The sequence below is a fragment of the Colossoma macropomum genome, unplaced genomic scaffold (assembly GCF_904425465.1).
Source record: "Colossoma macropomum unplaced genomic scaffold, Colossoma_macropomum, whole genome shotgun sequence".
In the NCBI taxonomy this organism is placed as follows: Eukaryota; Metazoa; Chordata; class Actinopteri; order Characiformes; family Serrasalmidae; genus Colossoma; species Colossoma macropomum.
In genome coordinates this window covers 34,413,944-34,429,650 of record NW_023494803.1, presented here as the reverse complement: position 1 = coordinate 34,429,650, position 15,707 = coordinate 34,413,944, and the positions used below count along the sequence as shown (strand labels likewise).

At 39.9% G+C, this 15,707-nt stretch overlaps 1 protein-coding gene across 1 annotated transcript in view; it reads left to right on the top strand.

The window, feature by feature from the left end:
* Nucleotides 1-11,579, top strand: part of LOC118824153 (leucine-rich repeat and fibronectin type-III domain-containing protein 2) — a 52,638-nt gene extending 41,059 nt beyond the window's left edge. The window contains exons 3-4 of the mRNA XM_036594120.1: nucleotides 1,583-2,978; nucleotides 9,659-11,579. Of these exons, the coding sequence (XP_036450013.1) occupies nucleotides 1,603-2,978; nucleotides 9,659-10,595 (2,313 nt within the window). The 5' untranslated portion in view covers nucleotides 1,583-1,602 and the 3' untranslated portion in view covers nucleotides 10,596-11,579. The remainder of the gene's footprint in view (nucleotides 1-1,582; nucleotides 2,979-9,658) is intronic.
* Nucleotides 11,580-15,707: the final 4,128 nt, after the last annotated feature.

Below are 15,707 nucleotides of genomic sequence, written 5' to 3'. Positions count from 1 at the left end.
TCTGCTAAATAATTCCCATGTGGATTACCCTCTGCAATTTTTCAGACTCAAAGCTCCTTTGTTAATAGTAGTCCTGCTTGAATGAACCTTACAGTAATGTAATAACAAAACCCTGTAACAGACAATGGCACTTCTTTTTTTCGCAACTGAGAGCCAAGGCTAAAAGCTATAATGGAGTTTGACTTGGCACAGCTCCTTCATTCTCAAATTCAAAACATGACTACTATAATCTACAACATTTTCGATGATGGCCTAATTAAAATGAGAAGGGAAACAAAATATCTTGAATGCACCTCTCACAGGGGAGTGTGATTTCTGTGTTGCTGAGCAGCATTTGTTAAAAAGCACATATTCTTTTTGTATTTTTTCTCTTGAGGTCCACTTACAACATTTCTGTTCTTTTATGTACCAAAATTAGAGCATAATCCATTCTTACCTGACCATTTTTCCAACATCTCTTTATCCCCTAGAATTAAACTGGCTGTACTGTGCCTTTAAGACTGATATAAGATAGCTGACCTCTGTTTTGATTTGATTGGCTGCCCTGTATTGTCACTCACTCAAGAAGTATTCAAAGCTGAAATTTAGTTTTTTCATGATGTGAGCTGAATGATTGAATTTCAGTGAGCCTACTTAGCTCACTTAATGCTATTCTATCTGTTATTAACTGACAGTTTTTGTTGTTTGTTTAGAGCAACATGAATGTCCAGAGGGTGATGTTTTGATCTGGAATATCTGGGGTAATTTGGGAAAATTACACAGAAACTTTATCCCGTATGAATCAGACAGTCCAATAACCTACAAATCGTGTTGCCAGTCCTCTGGTAAAACTAATAGAACTCAGACGGGGCTGAACATCTAGAGATTCTCCATTTGCTCCATCTGGACACTTGACCGAGCTAAGTCCAGATGCCCTGCAGGGCTTGGTCAACCTGCAACACCTCATCTTGAGCGGCATTTCTGAAGAATATTTCATGGATGAAATTACTGAAAAAAAAGTAACAAACAAAAAAATACCAGTAATATTCTTCAATCTCATAGTGAGAAATATAATGTACTTGCCAAGATAGGTGGATGTCCTTTTCTTTTATACTCCATCTCCAATCATAATATACGCTTACTTTTGTTTGATTGATTTGCTGAAGGTGTAATGATGCATGAGAAATAGATAGTTGAGAAAACAATGTCAGTGATTCATCATCTTCCCAACAAAACTGGTGAGCCACCCCATTTGTAGATGTTTTCCTTGCAAAATAATGGGTGCTGTAGATCTCAAACGGATCATTAAAATAGTGAGAAAGGATGAAAAATTGGATGCGTTGGAAAGGGAAATGTGTGGTACCCTAAGCTTCCCACTGTGACAGAAGAAGAAGTCAGGAGGCGTATGCACATGCCCAGTGCTACATATATGCTTGTCTGTTTGAGTTAGTTGTACCCTGAAGGGTGCAGAGATGGGATTAGCTCATAATGAGGACTGTACATGCTACAGACAGGCTCCGCAAAGGTACTGACACAAATGTAATTGCTGTGTGTTTGTGTGAAAAGGACACGCTGACCTCTGTTTCCCCTCTTGCTTTTCCAGGCCCGTTTACATGATCTACCATGGCCAAAGTGCTCTGCAGCCTCCTGCTTCTGGGAAGTGCAGTGATGACGGCCATCGCCTGCCCTAAATACTGCGTCTGTCAGAACCTGTCCGAGTCTCTAGGCACATTGTGCCCTTCTAAAGGCCTCCTCTTCGTTCCCGTGGACATTGACCGACGGACTGTGGAGCTGCGGCTAGGGGGAAACTATATCATCAGGATCACACAACAGGATTTTGTCAACATGACAAGCCTGGTGGACCTGACACTGTCAAGGAACACCATCAGCTCCATCCAGCCATTCTCTTTTGTGGATCTAGAGACTCTCCGTTCGCTCCATCTGGACAGCAACCGCTTGACCGAGCTCGGCCCAGATGCCCTGCGGGGCTTGGTCAACCTACAGCATCTCATCCTGAACAACAACCAATTGAACCGCATCTCTGAAGAAGGCTTCGATGACCTTCTGCTAACGCTGGAGGACCTGGACCTTTCCTACAACAACCTGCGGACCGTGCCCTGGGAGGCCATCCGCAAGATGCTCAGCTTGCACCAGCTCAGCCTCGACCACAACCTCATCAGTTACATTGCTGAGGGTACTTTCACGGACCTTGACAAGTTGGCTAGGCTTGATCTCACCTCGAACCGGCTCCAGAAGCTTCCACCAGATCCCATATTTGCTCGTTCTCAGACCAATGCAGTTCTAAGTACGCCATTTGCTCCTGTGCTTTCTCTCAGCTTCGGTGGAAACCCCCTTCACTGCAACTGCGAGGTGCTGTGGCTGCGGCGGCTTGAGCGTGAGGATGACATGGAGACTTGCGCTTCACCTCCCAGTCTGAAAGGACGGTACTTCTGGTATGTACGTGAGGAGGAGTTTGTCTGTGAGCCGCCTTTGATTACTCAGCACACCCACAAGCTTCTTGTGCTTGAGGGCCAGACAGCTAGCCTACGTTGCAAGGCAGTGGGTGACCCCATGCCCTACATACACTGGGTGGCCCCTGATGACCGTCTCATCAGTAACTCATCAAGAGCCACCGTCTATGAGAATGGCACCCTTGACATCATGGTCACCACAGCCAAGGATTACGGCACTTTCACTTGCATTGCTGCCAATGCTGCAGGAGAATCCACAGCCTCCATTGAGCTTTCCATCATACAGCTGCCTCATCTGAGCAACGGGACAAACCGTACCTCGCAGCCCAAATCCAGGCTGTCCGACATCACCAGCTCCACCAAGACCAGCAAAGGGGAGACCAAAGCCCAGCCGGAACAGGTGGTGAGTGTGTCAGAGGTCACTTCAGTCTCTGCCCTGGTCAAGTGGACAGTGAGCAAAGCAACCCCCAAGGTGAAAATGTACCAGCTCCAGTACAACTGCTCCGATGATGAGGTCTTGATTTACAGGTAAACATTCAAAGAGTCTTGACCCTCTAACCACTTGTGAATACTAATTACCGTACAAATAAGCTTGCCTCTTCTTTCTCTCTCTTTCTGTCTCTCTCTATCTCTTTCTCACTTGCATTAGTCAGCCTAAGCAATACATTTTTGAATTCTCTTATGCTTTATGTTGGTTAAAAGGATGCCTGTTAGTGAGAAATAAATATGTGAAGATCTAATAATAATTTGAACACAGTTAGAAAAAGATTCTAATTATGTTTTCATTAAGGGTAATGCTCACCTGCCATAACTTGTAGCTATTTTCTTCAATCAGGCAGGTACAAATCAACATAATTGTGTTTTTTTTTTTATGTAACGTGCAACAGCTGAACATTTTCTTCATTAAATTCACTCCATAATGGTTTTCTATTCATGACCTTTAGGGTTTAATGGTACAATATATTCACTTGTGGTCAGTGACACTTCCTCAAGCTCCAGTGCTACAGTTTTAGCCCATGATTATGATGGTCCACCTTCTTCTTGATTCTTTTTTAACAGGAAAGAACTTTATCTCAAGCAGTCATTTTGGCTGTCATGCGTTTTGTTCCTGGTCTGGCTTTGCAGAGTGTTTCCTTTTTTGCCAAAGGCTTGCACAGAGAGCGTCGAGCTGCACTTCGTGATATTCTATTATTGTCGTCGCATGGATCATCTAATTACGTGCCTTTTCATTGACTCATCCTTTACTAAATTAGTCACCTCCACCGGCAAACCGTAACCTATCAACAGCGCACTCTAGTCTAATCTATACTTCCCCTGTGGAGTGGTAGCGGGTGGTGGAGGACTGTTATGGGGATTTACAGTCAAGGTTATGTAAATCACAGTGTCTACTGCATGGAAATTGTGTGGGAATCGGTAAGACAGAGATAACGCCACTGTGAAGTGCAGATACAGTGAGTTATGTGTCAGCCATAAACTGTAGGAAACACACCAATGAACACTTTTAGCCATTCTTTATGCTAGAACCGTTCCTGTGTCAAAGCAATGTGCGATATATTGCTAACAACTGGAGTGGTGCCCGTGAATCGTAGAAGAGCTATTTTTGCCAGCTGTAGTTCATTTGCTCCATCCAAACCTCTTTCTTTCTGACAAGCTTTCTTATTTGCATACTTCAATTTGTCAGCTTGTGTTTGCAATATTCACAAGTTTTTGACAGCCTGATCATATCCTAGGGACAGCCGATGAATATATCATGGAACTTTCATTAGGAGTTGAGTCTATTAGACTATCAGACATATAGCAGAAGGGGGAAACAAAAGTATTTGTCAGAAGAAGGTTAACCGGTTTAGTTGAGCTAATAGCATATGCTTTTTTTATTTCTGCCTATGATTAATTATTATTTAGTGTTCATTTTATACAGGGATGATTTACTTAAACAAAATGTTCCTGCAGGCTATATTAACAGAATGTTCATAGTGGTGAAAAATGACTATGAACAAACAAATAGATCTGTTGCCAATGAGTCATCCTCAGAAATTCAGGATTCAAGGATTCTAGGATTGTAGCCTGCTGTTTTTTTTTTAGTTGTATGATGAAAGCCCTGTTCAGTTTTCCTTCAGAATCATGTTCAGATAAACCACCTCCAAAGTTCAATATCTACTCTAGATGATGGGCATTCTTGAGGCTGTACATCTGTAAAGAATATACTAGATTAAGAAGTGGCTTTTATACAGGCAAGTGCAGGTCAAATGCAAATACTATAAAGCTTTTAAATAACTGCCATAACAATATGGTTAGTAAAAGTAATTTAGGCCAGTCACAGTATGGCTACCATTAAAAAGTGACAAGAAAAAAAACTTAAAGACTTAAATGTTTTAGAAGTGATCATTTTCTGGGCATAGTACTTTTGTTCTACATTTTATCTGACACAGCTGGACAGTTGTTTATGTAATAGAGCTTTAATTCAGGCCCACTGATTTCAAATTCATTAGACCACTGTCTGCATCATGACAAGATTGGTCAGTAAATTATAGAATTCCAGAGAGACTATGAGGTAGTTATAATTTTGACTGTTATGGTGAGATCATGACTAATTTGTCTTGTGATCTCAAGATAACAAAAGTTGTTTTCTTGATATCACTACTTATGTGTCTTGTGATCTTAAAAAAAACAAAAGTTGTTTTCTCGAGATCACAACTATAGATTATCAAGTTATCTTGAGACAACAACTTTTGTTATCTTGAGGTCACAGGACAATTAACAGTTCAGAAAATTATAACTATCTCATGCCCTCTCTGGACTTCCATAGTAAAAAAAACAAACATCCATCCATCATCTAAACCGCTTATCCTTCTGGGTCACGGTGGGGTGCTGGAGCCTATCCCAGCTGTCATTGGGCGGAAGGCAGGATACACCCTGGACAGGTTGCCAGTCCATCGCAGGGCAGACAGACAGACAGACATACACATTCACACACACACTCACACCCAGGGGCAATTTAGCATGTCCAGTTGGCCTGACTGCATGTCTTTGGACTGTGGGAGGAAACCGGAGTACCCGGAGGAAACCCGCGCAGACACGGGGAGAACAGGCAAACTCCACACAGAAACGACCCTGGTCGCCCAGCCGGGAATCGAACCCAGGCCAAGTTGGGATGCTGCAAATAATTTAAACCCTATATTTAATTGAAAATAGCACAAAGACAACATATCAAATGTTGAAACTGAGACATTTTATTGTTTCATTTGAAAAATATATGCCCACTTTGAACATGTCCCAACCTTTTGGAAACAGGGCTCTATTTCCTAAAATCCATCAATGGCAGAGATGTAGATTCAGGAAGTGTGAGCCAAAAGAAAACTTATTTTTTCATACTTTCCACTATTTTACCATTATTAATATGACATATGAATAAAGAATAAAAGTCCATGTGTAGGTTCACTAGTGGATCTGGATAGAAAATAAAATGGTTATATTGCATAGACATTGTGCCACCTACTTCCTATCACCAGCACTGTAAAGGAATCTGAGTCAGTTAGTTTCTCTGCAATCACACATGAAACTAAGAAACACAAAACAACTCTGAATGACTTTATTTACATCTGCATGTTTTTAAATTACACAGAATGTTTTGAAAAATCAGTGCAATTCTTTTTTAAGTCCAGGGCTATTCTCTTCCTGCAGCAACTGACAGGCAAAGCTGATCCGAGCAGAAAATAGGGGAAAAAATGTGTAATATTCGAGCAGGAAAAAGGTTGAAGACTCTTATAAAGCTGCTACTCTGGAATGTAGCATCTTCCCCTGTGATTGGAATGCAATTATGAATGAGTAATGGACTTCCTCGACATGGAGGCTTAGTGTAGTCAATGCGTCACACCACCATGCCGCTGCTGATATGACTGCAGTGGGCTGCTGAAGGAAGGATGTATCACATATCCTTTATGAGCCTATAGAATATATCAGTACTGTACACCATGCGGTTAGAAACCATGTCTGTTGCTTGGTGACCACAGCCACTGTAAGATTGCAGTTGAAATTGGATTGTGATGTATGTATAGAAAACCCAGATGAATTAATTAATTTTCAGTGTATACACACTACCTTTTAGAAGGATTCAGTGTTCACATACTGTCAACACTACATGTGATATCCATTAGTTTATCACACTCATCACAAGTATAATGAAAAAAACATCAGAATACTGTATGTAAATTAGTGTACGCTTCACATGCATTTGGTTCTGCTGCTCAGTCTGCCTCTTATCTGTCCAACTCACCTGTACGGATGGTGTTTCCACCCACTGGTAATCTGGCCACAGTTTATGAGCAAGAAATCAAATCCACCTGGAAAATAAGGTGCAGGTTCTTCTTACCTAATGGCTGTTTTGTCTCACTAACTATGCAGGAAATATACGAGGAGTGCTCTCAGAACAGCATGGTTGGCTAATCAATTAGACCTTAATTAAAATTTTCTGTCTATTTCACCACTCAGGAATCTTCAAAGAATGCACTGGATGGTGATATTTGAGCCTGATGATTGCCTGTGATAATTACTCTGTTTCTTTTTCAGAAGCTTAAAAAAAAACGCTTTGCTCATTTTGTTCCCCAAGCACAGGATGAGGTCATGATACGCGCACTTCATCCCTGCTGAACGCACTCAAACTTTGGCTTACCTTTGGGCATTAATTAACCTGCAGAAGAGAATCAATGTACTACACTTACTGCTGGTCCTTTTGTTTATTTGTTTGTTTTGTTCTGTCAAATGTTGGCATGCATTACTGCGCAAAAGTCAGAGACCACCCTTCATTTATTTAATCTCCAGGCAAAATGGCCATACAGTATTAGTTATTCATTTTAGGAAGAAAAGCAGAAAACATACATTTAACAGAAAATTACACAGAAGTCTCAGCAAATAAATGTATTATCAAATGTTTCAGTATTTAGTGTCCACTTCACCTTTATTATGGTTTCTATTCTTTTCAAGAGACTCGCTTTCAGTTTTTCAGAGAAATCCTCAGATATTTTTTCACACCTCCAAAAATCAATCTTAGAAGTTTCTTTTAATTTCTGGTTCTTATGATTTAAGAAAGGTCATCAGTCCATAAAATTATTCTCCACATCTCAGATGTCCAGTTTCAGTCTTCTAGTGCAAATCATTCTTCTTTTTTTCTATTTCTCTTTTACTATTTTTTATTCTTCTTGACAGCTAAACATCCTTTCAAACCCATAGCAAGTTGTCCTCTCACAGTAGAAGGATGGACAGATCTTCCGGGTCCTGCATGGCTGTTAGGAGTCATTTTTTCTTTACATTCTTTAATAATTTTTAAAATCTAGATTTGCAAAATCTTCTTTTTTCATGAATTTTTCTTTTCCCAATACGACTTTCTCAAATATCTCCTGAAAAATGAATAACTAGTACTCATTTTTTTTACTTAATTAACACTTTGAGTGGATTTTAATGTAATGAAGCTTGATCTTTGACGTTGTATATAATGTCAATATATAAATATATACAATGCACAGCATTGTATATATTTTTCTCAATAGAATTACAGTCAAAATACCATTTCGCTCTAAAATGGCTTGTCAGATCAACCTAAAAATTACTTCATGTGGTAGCAAGTAAACTAACTAGTTTTATTTAACCTAAATAAATACTTTGAATGAATGATTCTTTCAATCAGTGTTTTTTGGTCTGAATAAAACTAATTCAGTTGCTTGTTAGTATGTCATATCTCCCCCCTCTGGGGAGACTGACTTGAACTCTTCCTGGCTCCGCCCACTCTGTTCCTCTCCCACACACCTGCAGCTCCTTTCGGACTCATTAAGACTTCTACATATAGTCCTTTGTTTCCACTGTGTTTTTGTGAAGGCTCTGTGTTGTTACCTGAGTTTGATAGCTGAGTTCCGAGCCTGTTTCTTGTGTTTGGTTTTCACTGGTTTTGACTTCTGATACTCTCTTTGTTTTGTCTGATTATGGATCTGCATCTGTTCCTGCCTGCCTGTATGTTGACCCCTGCCTGCTACAACATTGAGTATCAGAATGCCCCAAATAAAGTCACATCACGCTTACAACCTGCCTCAGCCCCTACATTACATACTACCTGAAGTAATGTTTTTAGCTTGATCTGATGAGCCATTTTTTACAGTATACCATGATCACAAATAACAAAGAACTCTTACACATCTCACCAGTTCTTCATCACAAGTCATGATATGAGATGTATACAAACTAAAGGCAGTGACTGAAGCAGTTGGCATGGCAGATATGGTGCTGCCCAGTAACGAGTCACAGTGTGCCACAGGCAGACCCCTTTGAAAATGCATGGCATTGACATTTTCAATGGTAATGTTAATGGATGCTAATAGCTAAAACACCCATTTACAGCTGTTTATGATTTCTGAGATATTTTGCAAACATTAACCCCATTTTCTTTTCTGCAAAGTGTTTACGTTTTATTTGTTTTCTCAAATATGGTCAGAGAAATTCCCCTTGAATGCAAATGAAGCCTTTACTTAATTCAGCTTGTAGAAATTCATACCAGAACCACTACTTATTTCCATTTTTATTCCGTCTACTTTTATAGCAGATTTGGAAGATTTATTTGTAGTTCGTAGTGGAATTTATACTGAACCTGGTTCTCATCAGTGCTTTCGCTTGGCTACCTATGAGTACTGCTAATCAAAGAATACACATAAACTAGAAATTTGGTTATGGCTCACTGATATATGTGGAGATCTGAAACTTGCCATTCTCTTTATGTTAGCATGGGGCAAGGTTTTTTTTCTGTAGTATTTTAATGATGTTCTTTTAGTACAGATGCTTTGAATCTATTTTAATTTTTGGTGTCCATTGCAAGTCCATTAAATGCCCTCATCAAACTGAAATTCAAGTGTGATACCAATCAGATATTTCATCCTAATTAAAATTCCACCACAGCAAAGAGATCACTAATTGTTTTCTACCACGTAGCGGAACACCATGCATATTGAATCAAACATAAAGCTTCAAATAAAGTAATCACTCCAAATGACTCTGTGCATTTTAATAACTACTTACTGTGTCACATTTGGCAGCGGCTTTGATCTCTTCTATTTTCGCTCAATGAGTCACGGTTATTGTCGATATGAAAGACTGCTTAGACTTTGGTTGAACTCTCTTTGCTGCAAAGCCTGTATTAAAGCTGTATTGTTTTTCTTTCTTGTTCAAAGGATGATCCCTGTGACCAGTAAAGCCTTCGTGGTCAATAATTTGATGCCGGGGATGCAGTATGACCTGTGCGTGCTGGCCATCTGGGACGACACGGCTACCACGCTGACGGCCACCAACATAGTGGGCTGTGTGCAGTTCGTTACCCGCGATGATTATCCTCGTTGTCAGTCGCTTCACAGTCAGTTCCTTGGGGGCACTATGATATTGGTCATTGGCGGCGTGATTGTGGCCACTCTTCTGGTCTTCATCGTCATCCTCATGGTGCGTTACAAAGTCAGCAGTGGTTCACAGGTAGCCAAATTGGTGACGGTGAGCAACACTTACTCGCAGACCAATGGCGGAATGCAGGCAGCACCCCCGGCCCCTAAAGCTGTTGTCGTGATGCGGGACGAGGTGGTGGAGTTTAAATGCGGCTCCTTGCAAAGCAGCATCTCCTCCTCTTCCTCAGCAGACTCCATTGGTTGTGAGAAGGTGCAGCGTTATGATCTGCGTGGTGAGTCCAGCACTCTGCCCAACAGATGGAGGCAAGCTCCTGCCAAAACGCGACCCAACCTGGACCACCTGCTGGGAGCCTTCGCGTCTCTGGATTTGAAGGCTCCAGCCAGGGATCCAGGTGGTCCTTCCTGCTCAGGAGCCATGGCAGCAGCCATGGGACCCCCTTCTGACAAAGAGCCGCTGCTGGGCCGTGGGGACTCCAAGCTTGGAAGGTTGCTCATGCTGCCATTGGAGAGTAAGCCCAAGCGCAGTCATTCCTTCGACATGGGTGACTTTGGTGCTTCACAGTGCCTTAGCTACCCTCGACGCATCAGCAACATCTGGACTAAACGGAGCCTCTCCGTGAACGGCATGCTGCTGCAGTGTGACGAGAGTGAGGGGGAAGGGGATAAAGGAACGTTCAGCAGCAGCTCGGAGTGGGTCATGGAGAGTACAGTCTGATAAACCATAAGCCTCATCTTGTCTTGTCTATCAGAAAAGGCCAGAAAGTGGACACCAGCCATATCTGGTTAAGAGCAAATGGACTATTGACTTTCCACAGCAAGAAGGACCCTTAAGACCACCCTGAAAGGATAACTGAAAGGATCAAGGTGTGTAAGACTGTGTACTGCATGAATCCCCCATGTTAATGATATTGTCCTTCTGTCCATTTGATCACACTACAGACTTCAGGTTGACATTCTGTGCGTGAGTGTGGCAAACAGCCAAGGCAAGGGCTGGCCCTCATCACTGAAGCCTGAATGGGACACTGCTCACTGACTGCCTTTAACAATACGAGGGCAGGTGTCGATGGATGCCCGATCTTGAATGATGTGGGAGAATCTCAGAGAAGCGAGAGGAAATAAAAGAGAGAGGCTTTCTCAGGCTGTGCACTGCACGTTGCCAAGAGGATTTATCCCTGCTAAGTGGATGTGCATCACAATAGGACTGGATGCACGCATCAGATGGGAACACATTTTTACCAAGAGGAGGAATAAAAAAAAATGCAAATGAATAAAGTACAGTATTTTTTATTTTCTTTTTGTATCATTTCTATCTTTCATTATCTGCAGTGTCAACCCACCAAACATTTCCCTTTTTTCATGGAAGGAAAGCAAATGGGTGTGCAAAACAACATCCCACCATAACAGCCTGTCCAGTCCAACAGTAAAACGGGCTCATTTACGTTAGTAGGATTGGAGAGTAAAAATCTTTAGAATAGAGATGTCCTTTTAAAATAAGATACAGTGCTGTGCAAAAGTCAGAGACCACCCTTCGTTTAAATTATTTCCAGTCAAAACAGCATATTCATTTTTCAGTATCAGAAAAAAAAAATTGAAAATATAGGTTTAATGTAAAATTAGACAAAAGCTTCAAAAACTAAACATGACATCAGATTTTTCAGTATTTAGCGTTTCCACAATTGACCTTTATTATAGCTTCTATTCTTTCCAGTAGACTTGCTTTCAGTTTTTCACAGAAATCTGCAGAGGCATTTTTATTTCCACACCTCCAAAGTTCAGTCTTAGAATTTGATTATATTGTCTGTGTCTTTTGATTCAAGTAATCCAAAACACATTCACTAACTTTAAGGTCTAAACCAGGGGTCAGCAAGATGTGGTTCTTTTACTGCCCTTTGCGGTAAAATAAAGCTTTACTGATTGTTCTAATACAGTTTTAACAATAAATGTTTTTAAACACTGGTGTTAATGTATAACTGCTAATGCAGACTGCTGTTCACATAGGAATGCAGACAACAGTCTCGCCTAGCTAGTAGCTAACAAAATGGCAAAGAGAAAGATTTAAGAAGAACATCGATAAGCTGGCGAATGAGAAGCTGACTTCAGCCTGTAAAAAATCAAACGTTGAAAGACATTTTACAAATTTACTTTTTGGAAGTTTTCTGCCAGAGATGTGAGAGAAGCGGCTACGGCTGAGCTAAAGCTTAAAGCAGAGCAAAAAAGTCTTTCGTTTATATTAAATTTGTTAGCCTATATTACCACATTAGCACATACTGAGACATATTTACAGCCATTATGGTAAAATGGACATGGCTCCTTGTGGCTCCTAAGGTGGTTTGATTTTTGCTGAACGGACAAAATGGCTCTTCTTAACATTTGGGATGCTGACCCCCGCGCTAGGCTCTGGGTTGGCCAGTTGATTGTACTGAGAATAACATGAAAATATCTTTTTTTGTTCTATTTTTATCTGTCTCCTTTTCTCAGTAATGTCTTCTTGACAGCTACACATCCTTTCAGACCCATAGTGTTGAGTCGTCTTCTCACAGTGGAAGGATGGACAGAAACACCTGTGGATGTTTTCAGATCTGAAGCAGCTTGATTTTCTCCTCTCTCTCAAAGATGAAAACTTTAAATACTGTTTATCACTAGCAGTTTTGGTGGTCTAGCAGGTCTTGCACAGGTGTTAGACATCCCATTTTCTCTGTTTCATTTTAAAAAATGATATAAAACTCCAGTTTTTGGAAACTTATATTTTTCACTTATTTACCTTTGATGTCTTCCTTGTGAAAGCAGATTATCTTTTATCTAATCTCCTAAAAAGTGAATAAATTAATATACATTTTGAGTGGAAATTAAATCAATGAAGGGTGGTCTCTGACTTTGCACAGTACTGCAGCCAATGATGGGCCTATCTGGGGAAAACAGAGTGAGTTCCATCTCATTTTAAATAAAAATAGCCCATGACTTTTTGACATTTTGTGCCTCTTTATTTAGTTAATTAATGTATTTAAGTATTTATTAGTAATTTCAAAATAAATTGAGTATTAGACGGTTAATGTTAAAGTGGTCCACATTAGCCAATGGAAAGTATTACTAAGTGCAGTAAAAGGAATGATAATAAATCAATTTTCAGCTTTAGGCTGACAGTGTACAGGGTTATTCCAATTTTGATATAAAATCTTTCCACTTTTGATTTAAATCCTCTGTTGGATCAGTTAAGGTAAAACAAAGAGTTTATTAGAGACTTACATGCCTCTGCCCATCAACCTTCTAGTTCTGATACAAGTTTAATACAGTTGCTGTAGAAGTCATAACAGTGCCAAGCAAGAAATGACAAAGAATAAATAAATATTAATAAAAAAATCTGTCCCTGATCAAATTTAAAATTCTGTTATGTCAGGTCACCATTTCAAAACATCTGAACAGTGTCTATTTTTGTTATTTGGAAAATGTTTATTTTTCTATTTTGCACATAGACAAGAGTTTTATTGCCTTTGTTACATACACATGTGTCAGGTTAGGACATTCTGAAAGGAAAGAATGAAGGGAAACATAACCAACTAACAAACAACCCATCATCTCAATGACAAAGTTATTCACAATATGAATTTCGGATTGGGTCCTCGTACATAACTTTCTTTTAACATTTGAATTTCTATAAAAAAAATTGGGAACTGATTTCATTGTTTCATTGTTTTGGTTTGTTACTGCTCTTGGTGTATGATTCTTTCTATTGGATTTTTTGTACAGTATAGCTATGTGAGAATGTATGAAAGCAGACTGTACAGTGATATTTTTATTTTCTTGGTCAGAAACAGTAAGAAGGTGCTTCAATGTGTTGTCACGACATAAGCGTGTATGTGAAGTTACATAGACACATTTTACCCTTGAGTTGTAAAAAGGAAGAAAAAGAAAAGTCTTATGTGAAACATTTCTGTGTTCAAAAGATCTTTTTTGCTACAAAAGAAAAATATAAATGAATTCCTTAAGTCAAACATGTCACTGCTTTCTTCTGTTCATACTCAGCCTTCAGTGTTGCTGGTTGTTTTTGCTTGGTCCACATAGATGTTGGCTGGTTATAAAGCCTCAGCACATTCTTTATGTATGAAAGCCTGATTGTGTCAGGTAGACCAAAAAAATGTTATCTATTCATTATTTTTTCCTCTATATTTGTATCTATATTTTGACTTATCATGTCAAAAGTTTGACTTTTCATCTCAAAATAATGACTTCTGTTTTGATGTTTTGAATTTGTAAGTCGAGTTATTATTTTTTAAGAAACTATAGTTATTTTGAGAGAAAAGTTCACAGTTTTCAGAAAATAATTCTAACATACTAAGTCAAAACATTAAGAAAATGGCCTTATTTTATTATAGAAAAAAACAATAATAAAGATATAAGCAAAAATCTGACATACTGCTGCAAGAAACAGGAGAAAAACCTTCAGGTAATAATTTTTATCTGGCGGTAAAGGTGTATTTTGTTGTACGGGCATCTCTGAGAAACAGCAATGGCAGCCATGTTAACACAAATAAGACGAGCTTTTCACAGCATGAAAAAGTGTGCAGTCAGTATTTACTATCAATATTTACCATCATATGGCCTAAGCCAACCCACTTTTATTTCTGATCCAGCTAAAATGACTGCTCAGATTTACTTTCAATACTAAAATCTTATGAGTAAATAATGAAAAAAAGGCTTTCCACAAGAATCTGGAGGGTGTATTTGGGAATTTGTGCCCATTCAATAAAAAGAGCATTTGTGGGGTCAGGCTCTGATGTTGAACAAGAAGGCCTCGCTTGCAAATGACGTTCTAATTCTTCCCAAAGGTGTTTAATGGGGTTGAAATCAGGGTTCTTTGTAGGCCACTGGAGTTCCTCCATGACAAACTCGTCAACCTATATCTTTATGGACCTGGCCTTGTGCACTGAGTCACAGGAAACGCCTTCTCAAACATTTGCCACAAAGTTGATCAGCATAGAACTGTCTAAAATGTCTTTGTATGGTGTAAAATTAACATTACCCTTCACTGGAACTAAGGGGCCAGACCATTATCCCTCCTCCACCAAATCTTACACTTGGCACCATGCACCATCTCCTTCTCCTGGCATCTGCCAAACCCAGATTCGCTCATCAGACTGCCAGATAGTGAACCATGATTCATAACCATTCTATTTCACAATAGCACTTACAGTTGACCAGGGCAGATCTAGCAGGGCAGGAGTTTCATGAACTGACAAAAGTTGCATCCTGTGACAGTGCCATGTTTAAAGTTTCTGAGCTCCTCAGTATAATCCATTCTACTGCCACTATTTGTCTATAGAGATTGCATAGCTATGTGCTTGATTTTATACGTGTTAGCACTGGGTGTAGCTGAACTCTAATTTTATCAGCTCCACTTACTATATAGGTGCACTTTGTAGCTTTACAGTTACAGACTGTAGTCCATCTGTTTCTCTGCATACTTTGTTAGCCCCCTTTTACCCTGTTCTTCAGTGGTCAGGACCCCCATGGACCCTCACAGAGCAGGTACTATTTGGGTGGTGAATCATTCTCAGCACTGCAGTAACACTGACGTGGTGGTGGTGTGTTAGTGTGTGTTGTGCTGGTCTGAGTGGATCAGACACAGCAGTGCTGCTGGAGTTTTTAAACACTGTGTCCACTCACTGTCCACTCTATCAGATACTCCTACCTTGTCAGTCCACCTTGTAGATGTAAAGTCAGAGACGATAGCTCATCCACTGCTGCACAGTTTGAGTCGGTTATCCTCTAGTCCTTCATCAGTGGTCACAGAACGCTGCCCACAGGACGCTGGTGGCTGCTTATTTTTAGT